This window comes from Epinephelus fuscoguttatus, linkage group LG12 (assembly GCF_011397635.1).
Source record: "Epinephelus fuscoguttatus linkage group LG12, E.fuscoguttatus.final_Chr_v1".
Lineage (NCBI taxonomy): Eukaryota > Metazoa > Chordata > Actinopteri > Perciformes > Serranidae > Epinephelus > Epinephelus fuscoguttatus.
The window spans coordinates 44,089,559-44,113,061 of NC_064763.1; the positions used below are offsets into that span (position 1 = coordinate 44,089,559).

A 23,503-nucleotide genomic window follows, 5' to 3' on the forward strand; every position below is an offset into this window, starting at 1 on the left:
CTTCATCCCGACTTGCTCTGATGTATTACAAAAGTGGACGGCGATAAAACCGCGAGCAGCTGCAGCTGCTCTCCACCGACTGCACCGCCTGGCTCTCACCTGATCTAACAGCTGATTGGTTCAGATGTTGACTCAACAAGATGACGTCACAGACTGAACACATTCATCATAAACTATACAGAGTCTACTGTGTAATAACACTGGACTGTTTTAATTATTGAAGTATTTAGCAGCACAGAGACTGGTGGTCAGTGGGATGTGAGGACTCTTAAACTAACATGTGTACAGATGTGAAGCCCTGACTGTGTCTGACTGAGCCTTAATGAAAGCTGTTGTCTTGTATAAAATATGAAGCTTACAGTCAAACACAGTGTAGTCAGTCTCTGTTGCCATGGTGACAGGTCAAACTGATATGATGCTGATTTACAGCAGAGTTCATGAACCGTGAACATAAACTACAGATCACCTGTAAAGCATTTTAATAAATTAATTTATCATAATTAAAACAACTGGAGACTGAAACAAACTGATATATGGGTCTGATCACTTTTTTAATGAACTGACATCATTCCAGACAGGATGTAAGTGTGTCTGTGACTTCCTGTACGGACTGAAGGCTGCTGGAAACTGTCGGCAAACTGTCCGACTTCACCGCAGCTTTATGTCACCGCCCCGCTGCAGCCGCCTGCTCTCGTCTACTTTCCAGGCGAGGCGCAGTTCATCTCCAGCGAGCCTATGGACTCTGACCAGTCCATCATGGACGTCCTGTCCTCAGGTGTCCAGGGGTCCGTCCCAAGTCTCTTAAATTACTGCTAGTGCTACTGCTAGCCGACTTTGCTAGCTGTTTAGCCCCTCCCACCTTGGAAAAAATGTGAGGAGCTAGCGCTAGGAGCGATGAGCGAGCATTGTCGGTTTAAGAGACATGACATGTCCTTTCCACTGTAGTGTCACGTGAAGCGACGTCTATTTCTGATGACGGCGGCACAGCTGGATCTGCTGCATATCTACATCCCAAGTTCCCCCCCGTGATGACTTTGGTCACACAGTTTTGCATGTATTACCATTGTTATTGAGTCATTTGCCGAAGTTTGTGGCAATTAAAGAACGGTCTGTAGCCCTGCCACTGTGATGAGCATCATTATCATTCTTATTATCATCATCATTATTATCACTATTATTAAATCCACTCGCCATCATTCAACAAGTCAGCTGCTGAGTGAATAAGACATCAGACCTGTCAGTCTGCCTCAATCAGTCAATTTTATTTATAAAGCCCAATATCACAAATCACAATTTGCCTCACAGGGCTTTACAGCATACAACATCCCTCTGTCCTTATGACCCTCACAGCTGATCAGGAAAAACTCCCCAAAAAACCCTTTAACGGGGAAAAAACGGTAGAAACCTCAGGAAGAACAACTGAGGAGGGATCCCTCTTCCAGGACGGACAGACGTGCAATAGATGTCGTACAGAACAGATCAGCATGATAAATTAACAGTAATCCACATGACACAATGAGACAGAGAGAGAGAGAGAGAGAGAGAGAGAGAGAGATGCAGGTAATGACAGTAGCTTACAACAACATGAAAGTAATAATATTAATTAATATGTATTAATATTAATGATTAATATTACCTACAAGCTATTAAACATTATTCCACTCACATGACATGCAGGACAATTAATGATGGGCAAATGTGTGTGTGTGTGTGTGTGTGTGTGTGTGTGTGTGTGTGTGTGGTTCTGGACATGAGCAGCTGCACATTTAACAGCCACACATCACAGACAGTCCGCTGAACAACGCAACGGGTTGTGAATGAAATAAACTTAATAACAACATGACAGTCTTGCAAGAAATCTCATCAACGTTACTCTTTGTAGTCACGTAGGCATGTGAATTACAGTGTTTCATTGCAGAGAATGCATTTAACGGGTACACTTGAGCTGTTTCTCCGCCATCTCGTTCAAATGAGCCAGGTGTAGGGGGAGGGTATTTATACGTCATGGCCTCAAGCTGAAAAAGACTTCCTGTTAGGAAGCTCTCGACCATCCTAGCTCGTAGCTGCTTAAAGCTTGCTGCTAGCTCCTAGGGCTAGCTCCTCGCTGCACAAATAAGAGACTTGGGACGGCCTAGAAGATGGCGGACCTCGAACGACTTCCAGTTCAAGTGAGGAGCTAGCAGTAGCACCATAAAAATAAGAGACTTGGGACACACCCCAGCAGCTGTGATGGATGGAGGTGCATCATGGGTAACTTCCTGTCTGACCGGTCTGACACCTCCACACCTCAATTCTTTTCTAGAAGTTAGCTGTTTTTGTTTTTTTTTTGCTTGTTTTTCTTAAATAATTTTCAGTGATTTTTATTTCACTTAAAACATTTTGCAGATTTTAGGATGTTTTCTGTAAAAAGAACTGCAAATTATTTGGGGGGGGGGGGGGGCTTTTAAATAAAACACAGTTTCCAATCCGCCATGTTTTCTTTAGAAATCACCACAATGACTTTGTTTATCAGCCAGAATTAATCCGATCTTTAAATAATATTTAATCAGAATCACTTTTTATTCTATGTCTGATTTAAAATTTGTCAAAAGCAAAGTGTTTGTACGACACCAGAGAAAAATTGAGACTTTTTTTTTAAACTTTCAAACATCAAAGTTTATAAACATCTGTCACAGTGTGGCCACGCCCCCTCCTCTGATAAATACAGAGCCGTCCCTGAGCAACAAACATGGCGGACATGTGAGCAGCAGCAGAGTGAGACCTCCTGTCATCTCCGTGCTTTTACACTATCTCTGTTCCGTTTAGACCCGCCCCCGGAACCGGAAACCTCGTCTGCGCGCGGAATCCAATTTAAAGCAGCGCGCGGTCGGCAGCTCGCGGTCAGTCAGTAGGTTTCCCTCCGCGCGGAGAATAAACAAACAAAGACCAGACCAGGAGCCGATTGTTTTAAACATGGCGACTCCACCGAAGAGAGTGCGTAGTGTTCCCGCCAGTCCGAGTGGAAGTTTGTCCCGCAGAGAGAGGAAGATCTCCATCGAGGGAAACATCGGTGAGTTTAGTTACTGATCACTGATCGATCATTACTAATCATACATTCTCCCGGTGAGTGACCGGCCGCGGGGAGCGCCAGGAGGGTCTGTTGGTTTGAACCGGTCAGTCCGTCCCGCCTTCACCAGCCGAGTGGCGCCAAACTCAGACTGTTATCAATAATCAATAATCACCAATGTAAAGATATGATTTCCTGTTTCCTTCTAGTAAAAATGACCTGTCTTTACTCAGGTACTCCATCACTGTGTATCACAGTAAAAATACTCGCTACTATGTCAGTCTAAAGTACTCTATTACAAATAGTGCATTTAAAATGTTCTGTTGGTACAAGTACTGTAAAGTATCAGAGTTAAAGTACTCATAATGGAGAATACTCTGTCAGAGGATTATTCTAGAGGATTACTCTGTGTACAAATACATGTCAGAGTACTTTAATGTTGTACTTTGCTCATGTGGTGACTGTTTTACTAGAGTACAACATGACATCATTTGTTTACTTCATTTAAAGTGTAAAAGTATTTATCTCACAGTGCTGATAATCTAAAGAGAGTAACTAATAAATGCAGTTACTGCAGTATACAGTATTTATCTCACAGTGCTGATAATCTAAAGAGAGTAACTAATAAATGCAGTTACTGCAGTATACAGTATTTATCTCACAGTGCTGATAGTCTAAAGAGAGTAACTAATAAATGCAGTTACTGCAGTATACAGTATTTATCTCACAGTGCTGATAATCTAAAGAGAGTAACTAATAAATGCAGTTACTGCAGTATACAGTATTTATCTCACAGTGCTGATAGTCTAAAGAGAGTAACTAATAAATGCAGTTACTGCAGTATAAAGTATTTATCTCACAGTGCTGATAATCTAAAGAGAGTAACTAATAAATGCAGTTACTGCAGTATACAGTATTTATCTCACAGTGCTGATAATCTAAAGAGAGTAACTAATAAATGCAGTTACTGCAGTATACAGTATTTATCTCACAGTGCTGATACTCTAAAGAGAGTAACTAATAAATACACTTCCTGCAGTATAAAATATCTCACAGTGTTGATACTCTAAAGAGAGTAACTAATAAATGCAGTTAAAGCAGTATAAAGTATTTATCTCACAGTGCTGATAGTCTAAAGAGAGTAACTAATAAATACAGTTACTGCAGTATAAAGTATTTATCTCACAGTGCTGATAGTCTAAAGAGAGTAACTAATAAATACAGTTACTGCAGTATAAAGTATTTATCTCACAGTGCTGATAATCTAAAGAGAGTAACTAATAAATACACTTCCTGCAGTATACAGTATTTATCTCACAGTGCTGATAATCTAAAGAGAGTAACTAATAAATACAGTTACTGCAGTATACAGTATTTATCTCACAGTGCTGATAGTCTAAAGAGAGTAACTAATAAATGCAGTTACTGCAGTATACAGTATTTATCTCACAGTGCTGATAGTCTAAAGAGAGTAACTAATAAATGCAGTTACTGCAGTATAAAGTATTTATCTCACAGTGCTGATAGTCTAAAGAGAGTAACTAATAAATGCAGTTACTGCAGTATAAAGTATTTATCTCACAGTGCTGATACTCTAAAGAGAGTAACTAATAAATGCAGTTACTGCAGTATACAGTATTTATCTCACAGTGCTGATAGTCTAAAGAGAGTAACTAATAAATGCAGTTACTGCAGTATACAGTATTTATCTCACAATGCTGATAGTCTAAAGAGTAACTAATAAATACAGTTACTGCAGTATACAGTATTTATCTCACAGTGCTGATACTCTAAAGAGAGTAACTAATAAATACAGTTACTGCAGTATACAGTATTTATCTCACAGTGCTGATACTCTAAAGAGTAACTAATAAATACAGTTACTGCAGTATACAGTATTTATCTCACAGTGTTGATACTCTGAAGAGCAACTAATAAATACAGTTACTGCAGTATACAGTATTTATCTCACAGTGCTGATACTCTAAAGAGTAACTAATAAATACAGTTACTGCAGTATACAGTATTTATCTCACAGTGCTGATACTCTAAAGAGAGTAACTAATAAATACAGTTACTGCAGTATAAAGTATTTATCTCACAGTGCTGATACTCTAAAGAGAGTAACTAATAAATACAGTTACTGCAGTATACAGTATTTATCTCACAGTGCTGATACTCTAAAGAGTAACTAATAAATACAGTTACTGCAGTATACAGTATTTATCTCACAGTGCTGATACTCTAAAGAGAGTAACTAATAAATACAGTTATTGGAGTATAAAGTATTTATCTCACAGTGCTGATACTCTAAAGAGTAACTAATAAATACAGTTACTGCAGTATACAGTATTTATCTCACAGTGCTGATACTCTAAAGAGTAACTAATAAATACAGTTACTGCAGTATACAGTATTTATCTCACAGTGCTGATAGTCTAAAGAGAGTAACTAATAAATACAGTTACTGCAGTATAAAGTATTTATCTCACAGTGCTGATACTCTAAAGAGAGTAACTAATAAATACAGTTACTGCAGTATACAGTATTTATCTCACAGTGCTGATACTCTAAAGAGAGTAACTAATAAATACAGTTACTGCAGTATACAGTATTTATCTCACAGTGCTGATACTCTAAAGAGAGTAACTAATAAATACAGTTACTGCAGTATACATTATTTATCTCACAGTGCTGATACTCTAAAGAGAGTAACTAATAAATACAGTTACTGCAGTATACAGTATTTATCTCACAGTGCTGATACTCTAAAGAGAGTAACTAATAAATACAGTTACTGCAGTATACAGTATTTATCTCACAGTGCTGATAGTCTAAAGAGAGTAACTAATAAATACAGTTACTGCAGTATACAGTATTTATCTCACAGTGCTGATACTCTAAAGAGAGTAACTAATAAATACAGTTACTGCAGTATAAAGTATTTATCTCACAGTGCTGATACTCTAAAGAGAGTAACTAATAAATACAGTTACTTAAATAGTGTTTTATAACCTGATTTATCAAGTTTGAGATTTTCTGTGATGAACTGAGGCCAGATTTATGTTTATTATACAACAGGTTAAAGTGTCCATCTGTCTCTCTGTCTCTGTCTGTCTCTGTGTCTCTGTCTGTCTTTCTGTCTCTCTGCCTCTGTGTCTCTGTCTCTTTGTCCGTCTCTTTGTCTCTGTCTGTCTTTCTGTCTCTGTCTTTCTGTCTGTCTGTGTGTCTGTCTCTTTGTCTCTTAGCTGCAGGAAAGTCCACCTTCGTGCGTCTTCTCCAGAGTGCATCGGAGGACTGGGAGGTGATTCCTGAGCCCATAGGGAAATGGTGCAACGTCCAGAACGACAGTGACGACATCTACCAGGTAAACAAACTGCACCTGAACACAACACGCTTCACAGTGGCATCACAAAGACACTTCCTGTCTTTTCAGAATAAAAGCTGAGTGTGACACATGACGTGTTTACCGGTTTGTTTGTTTGTTTGTTTGTTTGCAGGAGCTGAGCTCCTCTCAGAAGAGCGGAGGAAACCTGCTGCAGATGTTGTATGATAAACCCAGCCGCTGGTCCTACACCTTCCAGGTAACCTGACCCGACTCCGCCCCCTCAGGTGGGGAGGATGACCAGCAGGTGAAACTGCTTCACTAACCATTTACCTGTCCTCTACCTGTCCTCCTGTCTGTCTACCTGTTCTCCTGTCCGTCCATCAGAGTTACGCGTGTCTCAGCAGAGTTCGTTCTCAGCTTCAGTCTCCGTCAATCAAACTTCAGCAGGCTGAAAACCCTGTTCAGTTCTACGAACGCTCTGTCTACTCAGACAGGTAACTACACACACCTGAGACAGGTAACTAACTACAAACACCTGAGACAGGTAACTAACTACACACACACCTGAGACAGGTAACTAACTACAAACACCTGAGACAGGTAACTAACTACACACACACCTGAGCAGTGTTAATTTTGACAAGAATTTTAAATTTCATTTTAGTCTTAGTCACTCACCAAAGACTGGATTTAGTTAAAGTCACATTTTAGTCTTTTAGTTTTGTTTTAGTTAAAATTTAGTCAGTAGATCAGTTTTAGTTTTAGTCTCATTTTAGTCTTTTGACGTAATTTGACAGTTTTGTTATACTGTAATAGATTTTGCAAAGGGATGTTTGTCATGGTAGTAAAAACTTCATTGTAAGCATACCTTTAACTGTGTGTTCAGTCATTTAAACTAAGAATGTACCACATTACTCTTGTATAATAAAAATGAATGTCTAAGGCATTATGCAATACATAATCTTGTCCTTCACAGGTTCTTGTTTATTTTCTGTATATTTGTACAACAAATGATTTACAGCCTGCAAGAATAAAGCTCCAGTCCTCTTAAGACATCAAAAGAAGATCATAATAGCTTAACTGTTAAGGGCATCAAAACCTAGCCATCACATTGAATCATATGCCCATTTTAATTCAGTGTTTAACACTAGGACCGCCAGGATTACAGCGCCCCTCCATAATTTATAATTTTGCTGCTGCCCTGTGTCTCCAGTTGAAAGTGGTGATTTGCTAAATACATTCTACAGTAATAAATTAGATTAACTTTTGGTCTATAATGTTGGCTATATTACACGTTTTAATAAAAGAATAAAAGAAATAAACACAGAAATAATTAGTGGAAACTTTTTTTTTTATTGATACTCCTCCTCTCTGACATACTAACACACACACACACACACACACACACACACACACACACACACATTGAACACACGATTGAATGAATCAGTGAACACTGGAAGCGGTTCAGCTGCAGTCCCGTCAGCTGGCGCGGTCACTGTTGAGATTACATTCGTTTTTTATTATTAACAAAATGTTTTTTTTATTGACCGTATGAATGATTTTGTCTCAAATAAATTTCTGGAAATGAAAATGTATGTATGTACTTTTACAGAGTTTTACAGGCGTTGTTGTTCCCGGCTTCCCGCTGTGGAGCCAAGGCTTCTGTGTGGTAAAACTGGACATGCACCGCCACCGCGCGGAGGGTGGGGGGAGGTCATCCAATCACAAAGATAGACTGAGAGTTTGAATTTGAGTTTAGATAATTAATTGGTTAAAAAGGAAAACAATCGAGGCATTGACAAGGTTTGTAATCCAGATTGTCTGGCCGGCCAGCGTCAGCTTTTTCATCACGTTTTTACTCGTCACTTCATAATGAACAGGGATTTCGCTTTAGTTTTTGTTGTCAGTACTTATTAAATTTACATTCTCGTCACAAATTAGTCGCGGAATAAAGGGTCATCAACGAAAAGTTTTCGTTAAGTTTTGGTTGACAAAATTAACACTGCACCTGAGACTGGTAACTACACACACCCGAGACTGTTAACCACACAGACACCCGAGACTGTTAACCACACAGACACCCGAGACTGTTAACCACACAGACACCCGAGACTGGTAACTACACGCACACCCGAGACTGGTAACTGTGGACACACCCAAGACGGGTAACTACACGCACACCCGAGACTGGTAACTACACGCACACCCGAGACTGGTAACTGTGGACACACCCGAGACGGATAACTACACGCACACCCGAGACGGGTAACTACACGCACTCCCGAGACGGGTAACTATACACACCCGAGACGTGTAACTATACATACCTGAGACGAGTAACTACACACAGCCGAGACGTGTAACTATACACACCCGAGACTGGAAAGACAGGTTACTACACACACCCGAGGCAGGTAACTACACACACCCGAGGCTGGTAACTACACACACACCCAAGACAGGTAACTACACACACCCGAGACAGGTAACTACACACACCCGAGACTGGTAACTACACACACACCTGAGACGTGTAACTATACACACCCGAGACTGGAAAGACAGGTAACTACACACACCCGAGACGAGTAACTATACACACCCGAGACGGGTAACTATACACACCCGAGACTGGAAAGACAGATAACTACACACACACCCGAGACGGGTAAATACACACACCCGAGACTGGTAACTACACACACCTGAGATGGGTAGCTACACAAACGTGCATACACCTGAGACGGGTAGCTACACAAACACGCATACACCTGAGACAGGTAGCTGGAGGCAGAGTGATGCAGTAACCGTGTGTACTTTGTCACAGGTACGTGTTTGCGTCCAACCTGTTTGAGTGCGGCAGCCTGACGGAGACGGAGTGGAGTGTTTATCAGGACTGGCACACCTGGTTACTGAACCAGTTTGAACCTGACATCGCCCTCGACGCCATCATCTACCTGAGAGCTCAGCCACAGGTAAAACTCTGATGGCTGCAGTGCACCTGTACGACAGAGTTCAGTCATGTTTGTAGTGCTGTGTTCATGTTCCAGTGTTTGTGTCTGTGTGTCTCAGCGTTGTATGCAGCGTCTGCTCCATCGGGGTCGGGAGGAGGAGCAGGGAATCCCTCTGGAGTACCTGGAACAGCTTCACTTCAAACATGAAGCTTGGCTCGTCCACAGGAACCTCAGGTAACAACACCACTGAGTACGCTCACAACCTCAGGTAACAACAACACCACCAGAAACTTGTGTTCTCCTGTGATTAAAAACAAATCCACCTGTTTTGTACTCGGGTGTTTGTCTCAGTGGTGCATTCAGGGCCAGGCTGAAGAAAACAGACATGACATGACCTATCTGTGTGTGTGTTCAGGTTGGACTTTGAGTACCTGAACGATCTTCCTGTTCTCGTTCTGGACGTAGACGATGACTTCAAGAACGACCGCATCAAACAGGAAGCCATCATTGACAAGGTTCGTATTGATGTGACATCACTGATGTGGAGTCTGTTTACTGGGTTCTGATGTGGAGTCTGTTTGGTCCTGCAGGTCAGAGAATTCCTCACCACGCTGTAGGACTTCATCCACCAATCACAGCTCGTCTGACGTCTGATTGGACGGCCCAGTTACACTCTGTAAATGTTTTAACGAGTCGTCATTGTGTTTTTAACTTCACTGAAAAAAATCCATTTTTTAGTCTTTTTCACTTTTTGTGTATATTTTATATTTTTGTAGATAAATGTTAAAATGTTCTCTGCAGCAGGGACGGTCAGTGAACTCACCGTGTGTGTGTGTGTGTGTGTGTGTGTGTGTGTGTGTGTGTGTGTCATCACATGATGTATTTACTTGGATCAGTTTGATATTTATACTTCAGTCTGAATCTTCTTAAGAGCTGTGAAAATGCTTATTTGTCCTGACAGTCACTGTACACACCATGATGCCTTCAGGGACAAATGGAATTATTTTTCTCTACTGGAATAAAAACACTCAGACTGATGGTGTGTGTGTGTGTGATGTGTTTAACTTCAGATCTTCTTTGTTTTATGGGTTAGGGTTTTTGTTCAGACTACTTTAACGGTGCATACTTTAAGATAAGATAAGATTGACTTTATTGTCCCGAAGGAAATTTGTCTTGGATACATGCAGTATCTGCTGTTAAAAGACACAAAAAGTTGACACGTACAGTTTCTACATATATACAATCCACAAACAGAGCTGTCACTATTCACAATCTCACACACTCTGTATCTACAGTACATGTACAGACTACCATCAGCCAACAAATTGCACACTGCCCATTGTACACACACATCTGTTTTACAAAGGCATCAAAAAAAAGAAGTTACATAGTTACGTTAAAATGTATACACATATTTACACGTATACATATACATACACGTATAGTTAAGCTACACTTAGCTTCCCATTTAAGGCTTTAATGGACGGGGGGACAAAAGAGTTCTTAAAGCGGTTTAGCCTGGGTAGAAGAGTGTGTACTACTGTAGTGTGTAGTACTGTAGTGTACAGTGTGTAGTACTGTAGTGTGTACTGTTACTGTAGTGTATAGTGTGTTGCTGTAGTGTGTAGTACTGTGGTGTACAGTGTGTTGCTGTAGTGTGTTACTGTAGCGTGTAGTACTGTAGTGTATATTGTGTTACTGTAGTGTGTAGTAGTGTGGTGTACAGTGTGTTGCTATAGCGTGTAGTACTGTGGTGTACAGTGTGTTGCTGTAGTGTGTTACTGTAGCGTGTAGTACTGTGGTGTACAGTGTGTTACTGTAGTGTGTAGTACTGTAGTGTACAGTGTGTTGCTATAGCGTGTACTATTACTGTAGTGTATAGTGTGTTACTGTAGTGTGTAGTACTGTGGTGTACAGTGTGTTGCTGTAGCGTGTAGTACTGTGGTGTACAGTGTGTTACTGTAGTGTGTAGTACTGTGGTGTACAGTGTGTTGCTGTAGTGTGCAGTACTGTGGTGTACAGTGTGTTGCTGTAGTGTGTTACTGTAGCGTGTAGTACTGTGGTGTACAGTGTGTTGCTGTAGTGTGTAGTACTGTAGTGTGTACTGTTACTGTAGTGTATAGTGTGTTGCTGTAGTGTGTAGTACTGTGGTGTACAGTGTGTAGTACTGTAGTGTGTACTGTTACTGTAGTGTATAGTGTGTTGCTGTAGTGTGTAGTACGGTGGTGTACAGTGTGTTGCTGTAGTGTGTAGTACTGTAGTGTGTACTGTTACTGTAGTGTATAGTGTGTTGCTGTAGTGTGTAGTACTGTGGTGTACAGTGTGTAGTACTGTAGTGTGTACTGTTACTGTAGTGTATAGTGTGTTGCTGTAGTGTGTTGCTGTAGTGTGTAGTACTGTGGTGTACAGTGTGTTGCTGTAGCATGTAGTGTGTTGCTGTAGTGTGTAGTACTGTGGTGTACAGTGTGTTGCTGTAGTGTGTTGCTGTAGTGTGTAGTACTGTGGTGTACAGTGTGTTACTGTAGTGTGTAGTACTGTGGTGTACAGTGTGTTACTGTAGTGTGTAGTACTGTGGTGTACAGTGTGTTGCTGTAGCATGTAGTGTGTTGCTGTAGTGTGTAGTACTGTAGTGTACAGTGTGTTGCTGTAGCGTGTAGTGTGTTGCTGTAGTGTGTAGTACTGTGGTGTACAGTGTGTTGCTGTAGCGTGTAGTACTGTGGTGTACAGTGTGTTACTGTAGTGTGTAGTACTGTAGAGTACAGTGTGTTGCTGTAGTGTGTAGTACTGTGGTGTACAGTGTGTTGCTGTAGTGTGTAGTACTGTAGAGTACAGTGTGTTGCTGTAGCGTGTAGTACTGTAGAGTACAGTGTGTTACTGTAGTGTGTAGTACTGTAGAGTACAGTGTGTTGCTGTAGTGTGTAGTACTGTGGTGTACAGTGTGTTGCTGTAGTGTGTAGTACTGTGGTGTACAGTGTGTTGCTGTAGTGTGTAGTACGGTGGTGTACAGTGTGTTGCTGTAGTGTGTTGCTGTAGTGTGTAGTACTGTGGTGTACAGTGTGTTACTGTAGTGTGTAGTACTGTGGTGTACAGTGTGTTGCTGTAGTGTGTTACTGTAGCGTGTAGTACTGTGGTGTACAGTGTGTTGCTGTAGTGTGTAGTACTGTAGTGTGTACTGTTACTGTAGTGTATAGTGTGTTGCTGTAGTGTGTAGTACGGTGGTGTACAGTGTGTTGCTGTAGTGTGTTGCTGTAGTGTGTAGTACTGTGGTGTACAGTGTGTTACTGTAGTGTGTAGTACTGTGGTGTACAGTGTGTTGCTGTAGTGTGTTACTGTAGCGTGTAGTACTGTGGTGTACAGTGTGTTACTGTAGTGTGTAGTACTGTGGTGTACAGTGTGTTGCTGTAGTGTGTTACTGTAGCGTGTAGTACTGTGGTGTACAGTGTGTTACTGTAGTGTGTAGTACTGGGGTGTGTTACTGTAGTGTGGAGTACTGTGGTGGACAGTGTGTTGCTGTAGTATGTAGTACTGTAGAGTACAGTGTGTTGCTGTAGTGTGTAGTACTGTAGTGTACAGTGTGTTGCTGTAGCGTGTAGTGTGTTGCTGTAGTGTGTAGTACTGTGGTGTACAGTGTGTTGCTGTAGCGTGTAGTACTGTAGAGTACAGTGTGTTACTGTAGTGTGTAGTACTGTGGTGTACAGTGTGTTGCTGTAGCATGTAGTACTGTAGAGTACAGTGTGTTACTGTAGTGTGTAGTACTGTAGAGTACAGTGTGTTGCTGTAGTGTGTAGTACTGTGTACAGTGTGTTGCTTTAGGGTTTAGTGTGTTTCTGTAGTGTGTAGTACTGTAGTGTGTAGTGTGTTACTGTTGCATGTAGTACTGTGGTGTACAGTGTGTTGCTGTAGCGTGTAGTGTGTTACTGTAGTGTGTAGTGTGTTGCTCTACTGTGTAGTACTGTAGTGTGTTACTGTAGTGTGTAGTACTGTAGTGTGTTACTATAGTGTGTAGTGTGTAGTACTGTAATGTGTGACTGTAGCGTGTAGTGTGTTGCTGTAGCGTGTAGTGTGTTGCTGTAGTGTGTAGTGTGTTGCTGTAGTGTGTAGTACTGTAATGTGTTCCTGTAGCGTGTAGTGTGTTGCTGTAGCGTGTAGTGTGTTGCTGTAGTGTGTAGTACTGTGGTGTACAGTGTGTTGCTGTAGCGTGTAGTACTGTAGAGTACAGTGTGTTACTGTAGTGTGTAGTACTGTAGAGTACAGTGTGTTGCTGTAGTGTGTAGTACTGTGGTGTACAGTGTGTTGCTGTAGTGTGTAGTACTGTAGAGTACAGTGTGTTGCTGTAGCGTGTAGTACTGTGGTGTACAGTGTGTTGCTGTAGCGTGTAGTACTGTAGAGTACAGTGTGTTACTGTAGTGTGTAGTACTGTGGTGTACAGTGTGTTGCTGTAGCGTGTAGTACTGTAGAGTACAGTGTGTTACTGTAGTGTGTAGTACTGTGGTGTACAGTGTGTTGCTGTAGCATGTAGTACTGTAGAGTACAGTGTGTTACTGTAGTGTGTAGTACTGTAGAGTACAGTGTGTTGCTGTAGTGTGTAGTACTGTGGTGTACAGTGTGTTGCTGTAGCGTGTAGTGTGTTACTGTAGTGTGTAGTACTGTAGTGTGTAGTGTGTTACTGTTGCATGTAGTACTGTGGTGTACAGTGTGTTGCTGTAGCGTGTAGTGTGTTACTGTAGTGTGTAGTGTGTTGCTCTACTGTGTAGTACTGTAGTGTGTTACTGTAGTGTGTAGTACTGTAGTGTGTTACTATAGTGTGTAGTGTGTAGTACTGTAATGTGTTCCTGTAGCGTGTAGTGTGTTGCTGTAGCGTGTAGTGTGTTGCTGTAGTGTGTAGTACTGTAATGTGTTCCTGTAGCGTGTAGTGTGTTGCTGTAGCTTGAAGTGTGTGTTGCTGTAGTGTGTAGTACTGTAATGTGTTCCTGTAGCGTGTAGTGTGTTGCTGTAGCGTGTAGTGTGTTGCTGTAGTGTGTAGTACTGTAATGTGTTCCTGTAGCGTGTAGTGTGTTGCTGTAGCGTGTAGTGTGTTGCTGTAGTGTGTAGTACTGTAATGTGTTCCTGTAGCGTGTAGTGTGTTGCTGTAGTGTGTAGTACTGTAATGTGTTCCTGTAGCGTGTAGTGTGTTGCTGTAGCGTGTAGTACTTCAGTACACTGTTTGGAGTTTTAATGGTTTTAATGTTTAATGAAACATGTGACCATGAAACACTGACTTCATGTGAGGTTGTTTGTGCAAACATGGTAACAGCAGCTGACAATGATTGTTCAGTTTAACTTTATTCAGTTAATGTTCAACGTTTAAACATGTCTGACACGGAAACATTATGTTGAGTCACTACTTCAGGAACACACATACTTTATTAACATGGACACAACTTTATTAATATGAACACAACTTTATTAATATGAACACAACTTTATTAACATGAACACAACTTTATCAACATGAACACAACTTTATTAATATGAACACAACTTTATTAACATGGACACAACTTTATTAATATGAACACAACTTTATTAACATGGACACAACTTTATTAATATGAACACAACTTTATTAACATGGACACAACTTTATTAACATGAACACAACTTTATTAACATGGACACAACTTTATTAATATGAACACAACTTTATTAACATGAACACAACTTTATTAACATGGACACAACTTTATTAATATGAACACAACTTTATTAACATGAACACAACTTTATTAATATGAACACAACTTTATTAACATGGACACAACTTTATTAACATGAACACACTTTTATTAATATGAACACAACTTTATTAATATGAACACAACTTTATTAACATGAACACAACTTTATTAACATGGACACAACTTTATTAATATGAACACAACTTTATTAATATGAACACAACTTTATTAACATGGACACAACTTTATTAATATGAACACAACTTTATTAACATGGACACAACTTTATTAACATGAACACAACTTTATTAATATGGACACAACTTTATTAACATGGACACAACTTTATTAATATGAACACAACTTTATTAATATGGACACAACTTTATCAACATGGACACAACTTTGTTAATATGAACACAACTTTATTAACATGGACACAACTTTATTAATATGAACACAACTTTATTAACATGGACACAACTTTATCAACATGAACACAACTTTATTAATATGAACATAACTTTATTAACATGGACACAACTTTATCAACATGGACACAACTTTATTAATATGAACACAACTTTATTAATATGGACACAACTTTATTAATATGAACACAACTTTATTAACATGGACACAACTTTATTAATATGAACACAACTTTATTAACATGGACACAACTTTTATTAATATGAACACAACTTTATTAACATGGACACAACTTTATTAACATGAACACAACTTTATTAACATGAACACAACTTTATTAACATGGACACAACTTTATTAATATGAACACAACTTTATTAACATGGACACAACTTTATTAATATGAACACAACTTTATTAACATGAACACAACTTTATTAATATGAACACAACTTTATTAATATGGACACAACTTTATTAATATGAACACAACTTTATTAACATGGACACAACTTTATTAATATGAACACAACTTTATTAACATGGACACAACTTTATTAATATGGACACAACTTTATTAATATGGACACAACTTTATTAATATGAACACAACTTTATTAACATGAACACAACTTTATTAATATGGACACAACTTTATTAACATGGACACAACTTTATTAATATGAACACAACTTTATTAACATGGACACAACTTTATCAACATGAACACAACTTTATTAATATGAACACAACTTTATTAACATGAACACAACTTTATCAACATGAACATAACTTTATTAATATGAACACAACTTTATTAATATGAACACAACTTTATTAACATGGACACAACCTTATTAATATGAACACAACTTTATCAACATGAACACAACTTTATTAACATGGACACAACTTTATTAACATGGACACAACTTTATTAATATGAACACAACTTTATTAATATGAACACAACTTTATTAACATGAGCACAACTTTATCAACATGGACACAACTTTATTAATATGAACACAACTTTATCAACATGGACACAACTTTATTAATATGAACACAACTTTATTAGCATGGACACAACTTTATTAACATGGACACAACTTTATTAATATGAACACAATTTTATTAACATGAACACAACTTTATTAACATGGACACAACTTTATTAATATGAACACAATTTTATTAACATGGACACAACTTTATTAATATGAACACAATTTTATTAATATGAACACAACTTTATTAACATGGACACAACTTTATTAATATGAACACAATTTTATTAACATGGACACAACTTTATTAATATGAACACAACTTTATTAACATGGACACAACTTTATTAATATGAACACAATTTTATTAATATGAACACAACTTTATTAACATGGACACAACTTTATTAATATGAACACAACTTTATTAACATGAACACAATTTTATCAACATGGACACAACTTTATTAATATGAACACAACTTTATTAACATGAACACAATTTTATCAACATGGACACAACTTTATTAATATGAACACAACTTTATTAACATGGACACAACTTTATTAATATGAACACAACTTTATTAACATGAACACAACTTTATCAACATGAACACAACTTTATTAATATGAACACAACTTTATCAACATGAACACAACTTTATTAATATGAACACAACTTTATTAACATGAACATAACTTTATTAATATGAACACAACTTTATTAACATGAACACAACTTTATTAACATGGACACAACTTTATTAATATGAACACAACTTTATTAACATGAACATAACTTTATTAATATGAACACAACTTTATTAACATGAACACAACTTTATTAACATGGACACAACTTTATTAATATGAACACAACTTTATTAACATGAACATAACTTTATTAATATGAACACAACTTTATTAACATGAACACAACTTTATCAACATGAACACAACTTTATTAATATGAACACAATTTTATTAACATGGACACAACTTTATTAATATGAACACAACTTTATTAATATGAACACAACTTTATCAACATGAACACAACTTTATTAATATGAACACAACTTTATTAACATGAACATAACTTTATTAATATGAACACAACTTTATTAACATGAACACAACTTTATTAACATGGACACAACTTTATTAATATGAACACAACTTTATTAACATGAACATAACTTTATTAATATGAACACAACTTTATTAACATGAACATAACTTTATTAATATGAACACAACTTTATTAACATGAACACAACTTTATTAACATGGACACAACTTTATTAATATGAACACAACTTTATTAACATGAACATAACTTTATTAATATGAACACAACTTTATTAACATGAACATAACTTTATTAATATGAACACAATTTTATCAACATGGACACAACTTTATTAACATGAACACAATTTTATCAACATGGACACAACTTTATTAATATGAACACAACTTTATTAACATGGACACAACTTTATTAATATGAACACAACTTTATTAACATGGACACAACTTTATCAACATGCACACAACTTTATTAATATGAACACAACTTTATCAACATGAACACAACTTTATTAATATGAACACAACTTTATTAATATGAACACAACTTTATTAACATGGACACAACTTTATTAATATGAACACAACTTTATTAACATGGACACAACTTTATTAATATGAACACAACTTTATTAACATGGACACAACTTTATCAACATGGACACAACTTTATTAATATGAACACAACTTTATTAACATGGACACAACTTTATTAACATGAACACAACTTTATTAATATGAACACAACTTTATTAACATGAACACAATTTTATTAACATGGACGCAACTTTATTAACATGGACACAACTTTATTAATATGAACACAACTTTATTAACATGAACACAACTTTATTAATATGAACACAACTTTATGAACATGAACACAACTTTATTAACATGAACACAACTTTATCAACATGGACACAACTTTATCAACATGAACACAACTTCATTAATATGAACACAACTTTATTAACATGGACACAACTTCATTAATATGAACACAACTTTATTAACATGGACACAACTTTATTAACATGAACACAACTTTATCAACATGAACACAACTTTATTAACATGAACACAACTTTATCAACATGGACACAACTTTATCAACATGAACACAACTTCATTAATATGAACACAACTTTATTAACATGAACACAACTTTATCAACATGAACACAACTTTATTAACATGAACACAACTTTATCAACATGAACACAACTTTATTAATATGAACACAACTTTATTAACATGGACACAACTTTATTAACATGAACACAACTTTATTAATATGAACACAACTTTATTAACATGAACACAACTTTATTAATATGAACACAACTTTATCAACATGGACACAACTTTATTAACATGAACACAACTTTATTAATATGAACACAACTTTATTAACATGAACACAACTTTATTAATATGAACACAACTTTATCAACATGGACACAACTTTATCAACATGGACATAACTTTATTAACATGAACACAACTTTATCAACATGAACACAACTTTATTAATATGAACACAACTTTATTAACATGAACACAACTTTATTAATATGAACACAACTTTATCAACATGGACACAACTTTATTAACATGAACACAACTTTATTAATATGAACACAACTTTATTAACATGAACACAACTTTATTAATATGAACACAACTTTATTAACATGAACACAACTTTATTAACATGGACACAACTTTATTAACATGGACACAACTTTATTAATATGAACACAACTTTATCAACATGGACACAACTTTATCAACATGAACACAACTTTATCAACATGAACACAACTTTATCAACATGAACACATGTTGTTGTTTATCGTCCTTGTCTTCTGTTTATCTCCGCACTTACATGTATGACCTTATTTTCTTTGTTTAAATGTAAAGCGTCTTTGAGAGCTGTAGAAGCGCTATGTAAATTAAATGTATTTATACTATTATTATTATTATTTATTATAAACATGAACACAAATTTATTAACATGAACACAACTTTATTAACATGAACACAACTTTATTAATGTGAACACTGATCTTCATTCAGACGGTGTGTCCCTGTCGAGATTTGGATGTAAATGAATAAGCGTCTGTCTGGTGGTTGTGAAACCTGTTGTTTATTTTCAGTGCAGGTGCTGTAAATGGTTGAAGGTCTTCGTACTACACACCTGTGGAGTTTTGAAGGTCTGTGCTTCTTTTAACCCAGGGTCTTCACTCAGTTCCTGAGTGGAGGGGGGATGGTGGCACTCTGCAGAGAGGCCGGCAGGTCGGGGGAGTGAGGATGAGGTTGTGATGTTAACCAGGTTTAGAGCAGGTGGATTGGAGCCGTCAGGAGGATTTATGGTCTCAAGTTACACATTAAAATCTTTGTCATACATTGTTGAAGATGTGATTCTGCTCTGAGAGACTTTGTCCTGAAACAATCTGCAGACTCATTATTACATCAGTTTACCATCAGAAGACAGTAGACATGTCTCTGATTGGACATGTATATATATGTGTGTGTGTGTTGGACATGTGTCTCTGTGTCCAGTGTGTCTTCTCATCGTGTCCTCTGGACGTGTGACCTGCTGAGACGTTTGTTGATTGAATCTCAGTCGGATGAATTCCAGGAGAGAAAATCCCAGCGAGGAGTGAGGACACGAAAACAATCTGAGGGGACGCGTTGTTAACGAGTTCCAGCAGGACGGACGTCAGCATCCATCAAGAGTCAGAAATCAGTATTAAAATGTTTTAAGTAAATCTGAGTGAGAACACGGTCCATGATCAATTATTGATCCTTAAAATGGACTGAAGCATTTCCAGAGGGAGGGACGGATCAGGCTGAACCGTTAACAGAAAAACAAACCATTCGCCAAAATAAACACTGGTGGGGGGGGGGTCTCCGGTGTCTCTCCACCACTAAAGACCACAGCACGCATGTCTTCAGTCACTTATTCATGCTCAGACATCAGTCACCTGCTGCTTCACACATCCGTCCACCTGTCCAGCCCTCCAGGCGTCCATCAGACTGTGAGTACATGTACAGAGAAAATCCTCTTTTCACTGGTTTTTCATTCAGCAGCAAGAAAATCCTTTAAAACCTCTCACCAGACCCTGTTACTGTTCACTGTGAACCTACCTGCTGCTGTTCTCTGACTGTTTATCCTTTAAGACCTCTCACCAGACTCTGTTCAGATATTTCACCATTTCACTATTCAGTCTAACCCATTGCTGCTGTCTGATCATTTATCCTTTAAGACCTCTGACCAGACTCTTTAACTGTTCACTGTAAATCAGCTCCTCCTGTCCTCTGTTTATTTATCATAAAGAGCTCTGAGCAGACTCCATACAGATGTTTCAGCTTTGTAGAGTTCACTGTGAACACACTACAGTAAGTAACTGACACTGTCGGAGGTTTGGAACAGTTTGGAGAGTTTTGGAGAGTTAAGAGGACGTATGGAACAGTTTGGAGAATTTGGAGGATGTTTGAAAGAGTTTGGAGAGTTCTGAGAAAGTTTGGTGAATTCGGAGGATGTCTGGAACAAGTTGGAAAATTTGGAACTGTTTGGAGAGTTACATGGATTTTTAGAAAAGTTTGAAGGATGTTTGGAACAGTTTGGAGAGTTACAGTAAGTGGATGTTTGGAACAGTTTGGAGAGTTAAGTGGATGTTTGGAACAGTTTGGAGAGTTAAGTGGATGTTTGGAACAGTTTGGAGAGTTTGGAGGATGTTTGGAACAGTTTGGAGAGTTAAGTGGATGTTTGGAACAGTTTGGAGAGTTTTAATGATGTTTGGAACAGTTTAGAGAGTTTGGAGGATGTTTGGAACAGTTTGGAGAGTTTTAATGATGTTTGGAACAGTTTAGAGAGTTTGGAGGATGTTTGGAACAGTTCAGAGAGTTAAGTGGGTGTTTGGAACAGTTTGGAGAGTTTTAATGATGTTTGGAACAGTTTGGAGAGTTTGGAGGATGTTTGGAACAGTTCAGAGAGTTTGGAGGATGTTTGGAACAGTTCAGAGAGTTAAGTGGATGTTTGGAACAGTTTGGAGAGTTTTAATGATGTTTGGAACAGTTTGGAGAGTTTGGTGGATGTTTGGAACAGTTTGGAGAGTTAAGTGGATGTTTGGAACAGTTTGGAGAGTTAAGAGGACGTATGGAACAGTTTGGAGAATTTGGAGGATGTTTGAAAGAGTTTGGAGAGTTCTGAGAAAGTTTGGTGAATTCGGAGGATGTCTGGAACAAGTTGGAAAATTTGGAACTGTTTGGAGAGTTACATGGATTTTTAGAAAAGTTTGAAGGATGTTTGGAACAGTTTGGAGAGTTACAGTAAGTGGATGTTTGGAACAGTTTGGAGAGTTAAGTGGATGTTTGGAACAGTTTGGAGAGTTTGGAGGATGTTTGGAACAGTTTGGAGAGTTAAGTGGATGTTTGGAACAGTTTGGAGAGTTTGGAGGATGTTTGGAACAGTTTGGAGAGTTAAGTGGATGTTTGGAACAGTTTGGAGAGTTAAGTGGATGTTTGGAACAGTTTGGAGAGTTTGGAGGATGTTTGGAACAGTTTGGAGAGTTAAGTGGATGTTTGGAACAGTTTGGAGAGTTTGGAGGATGTTTGGAACAGTTTGGAGAGTTAAGTGGATGTTTGGAACAGTTTGGAGAGTTTGGAGGATGTTTGGAACAGTTTGGAGAGTTATGTGGATGTTTGGAACAGTTTAGAGAGTTATGTGGATGGTTGGAACCGTTTAGAGAGTTTGGAGGATGTTTGGAACAGTTTGGAGAGTTAAGTGGATGTTTGGAACAGTTTGGAGAGTTTTAATGATGTTTGGAACAGTTTAGAGAGTTTGGAGGATGTTTGGAACAGTTTGGAGAGTTTTAATGATGTTTGGAACAGTTCAGAGAGTTTGGAGGATGTTTGGAACAGTTCAGAGAGTTTAGTGGGTGTTTGGAACAGTTTGGAGAGTTAAGTGGATGTTTGGAACAGTTTGGAGAGTTTTAATGATGTTTGGAACAGTTTGGAGAGTTAAGTGGATGTTTGGAACAGTTTGGAGAGTTTGGTGGATGTTTGGAACAGTTTGGAGAGTTAAGTGGATGTTTGGAACAGTTTGGAGAGTTTGGTGGATGTTTGGAACAGTTTGGAGAGTTTTGGAAATTTTGAAACGGCTCTTTTTTTACAGTTTGACCTTTGACCCCAGTTTTCATTCAGATTTAATTAAGTTTATTGCTGTATTTTGTTCTCAGGTTCTTTCAGATGGAGCTGAACCTCAGACCCTGAAAACAGCACGTGAAACTTTTTCATATTATTATTATTATTATTATTATTATTATTATTATCATTATTATTATTATTATTGTTGTTGTTGTTAAATTAAGGTGAGTGGTGCAGCCCGACATCAAAAATCTGTTTAAGAAAGTATTTGTAAAATTTTTAATTTGGAACAAAAAAAAAAAAAACACATTAAAATAATTTGAGAGACGAAACGCGAGATGGGCTTCAGTGAGCTGCTGCAGGAGGTGAGACAATATAGTTTACTACTACTGAGTACTGCAGCATGTAATCTGATTACTCCTTCATGTAATGTAATTGCCACATCATGTAATCTGTGTGTGTGTGTGTGTGTGTGTGTGTGTGTGTGTGTGTGTCCTTCTCGTTGCCATGGCCAGGTGGGCGGGTTTGGCAGGTACCAATGGATCCATGTGACTCTGATCAGTTTACCTGGTTTGCTGATGGCGAGTCAGAACCTGCTGAACAACTTTGTCTCAGGAATCCCCTCCCACCACTGTCGCCTGCCGGCCAATCACAGCCTCTACAACACATCCCACCTCCAGGTAACACGTCTCACTGCAGTGGAAGATGAATCTGATTGGTTGTACAGTGGTAGATGAATCTGATTGGTTGTACAGTGGTAG

General features: G+C 37.9%; 2 protein-coding genes across 3 annotated transcripts in view; both read left to right on the plus strand.

Annotated features, from left to right (window-relative positions):
* Positions 1-2,820: 2,820 nt before the first annotated feature.
* zgc:110540 (deoxynucleoside kinase) lies at positions 2,821-10,357 on the plus strand. The gene is made up of 8 exons (XM_049591939.1): positions 2,821-3,049; positions 6,295-6,413; positions 6,547-6,630; positions 6,759-6,868; positions 9,205-9,352; positions 9,450-9,565; positions 9,747-9,846; positions 9,922-10,357. The coding sequence occupies exons 1-8, from the start codon at positions 2,953-2,955 to the stop codon at positions 9,946-9,948; spliced, it is 801 nt and encodes a 266-aa protein (XP_049447896.1). The 5' UTR covers positions 2,821-2,952; the 3' UTR covers positions 9,949-10,357.
* Positions 10,358-20,076: 9,719 nt separating this feature from the next.
* The window catches only part of oatx (organic anion transporter X), a 24,459-nt gene continuing 21,032 nt past the window's right edge, over positions 20,077-23,503 (plus strand). Inside the window, exons 1-3 of one of the 2 annotated variants that reach the window (XM_049591925.1) lie at positions 20,077-20,632; positions 22,835-22,873; positions 23,258-23,422. In XM_049591925.1, the coding sequence (XP_049447882.1) occupies positions 20,540-20,632; positions 22,835-22,873; positions 23,258-23,422 (297 nt within the window). In that variant the 5' untranslated portion in view covers positions 20,077-20,539. Of the gene's footprint in view, positions 20,633-22,834; positions 23,108-23,257; positions 23,423-23,503 lie in introns of both variants that reach the window. The other variant, XM_049591926.1, reaches the window with a different exon arrangement.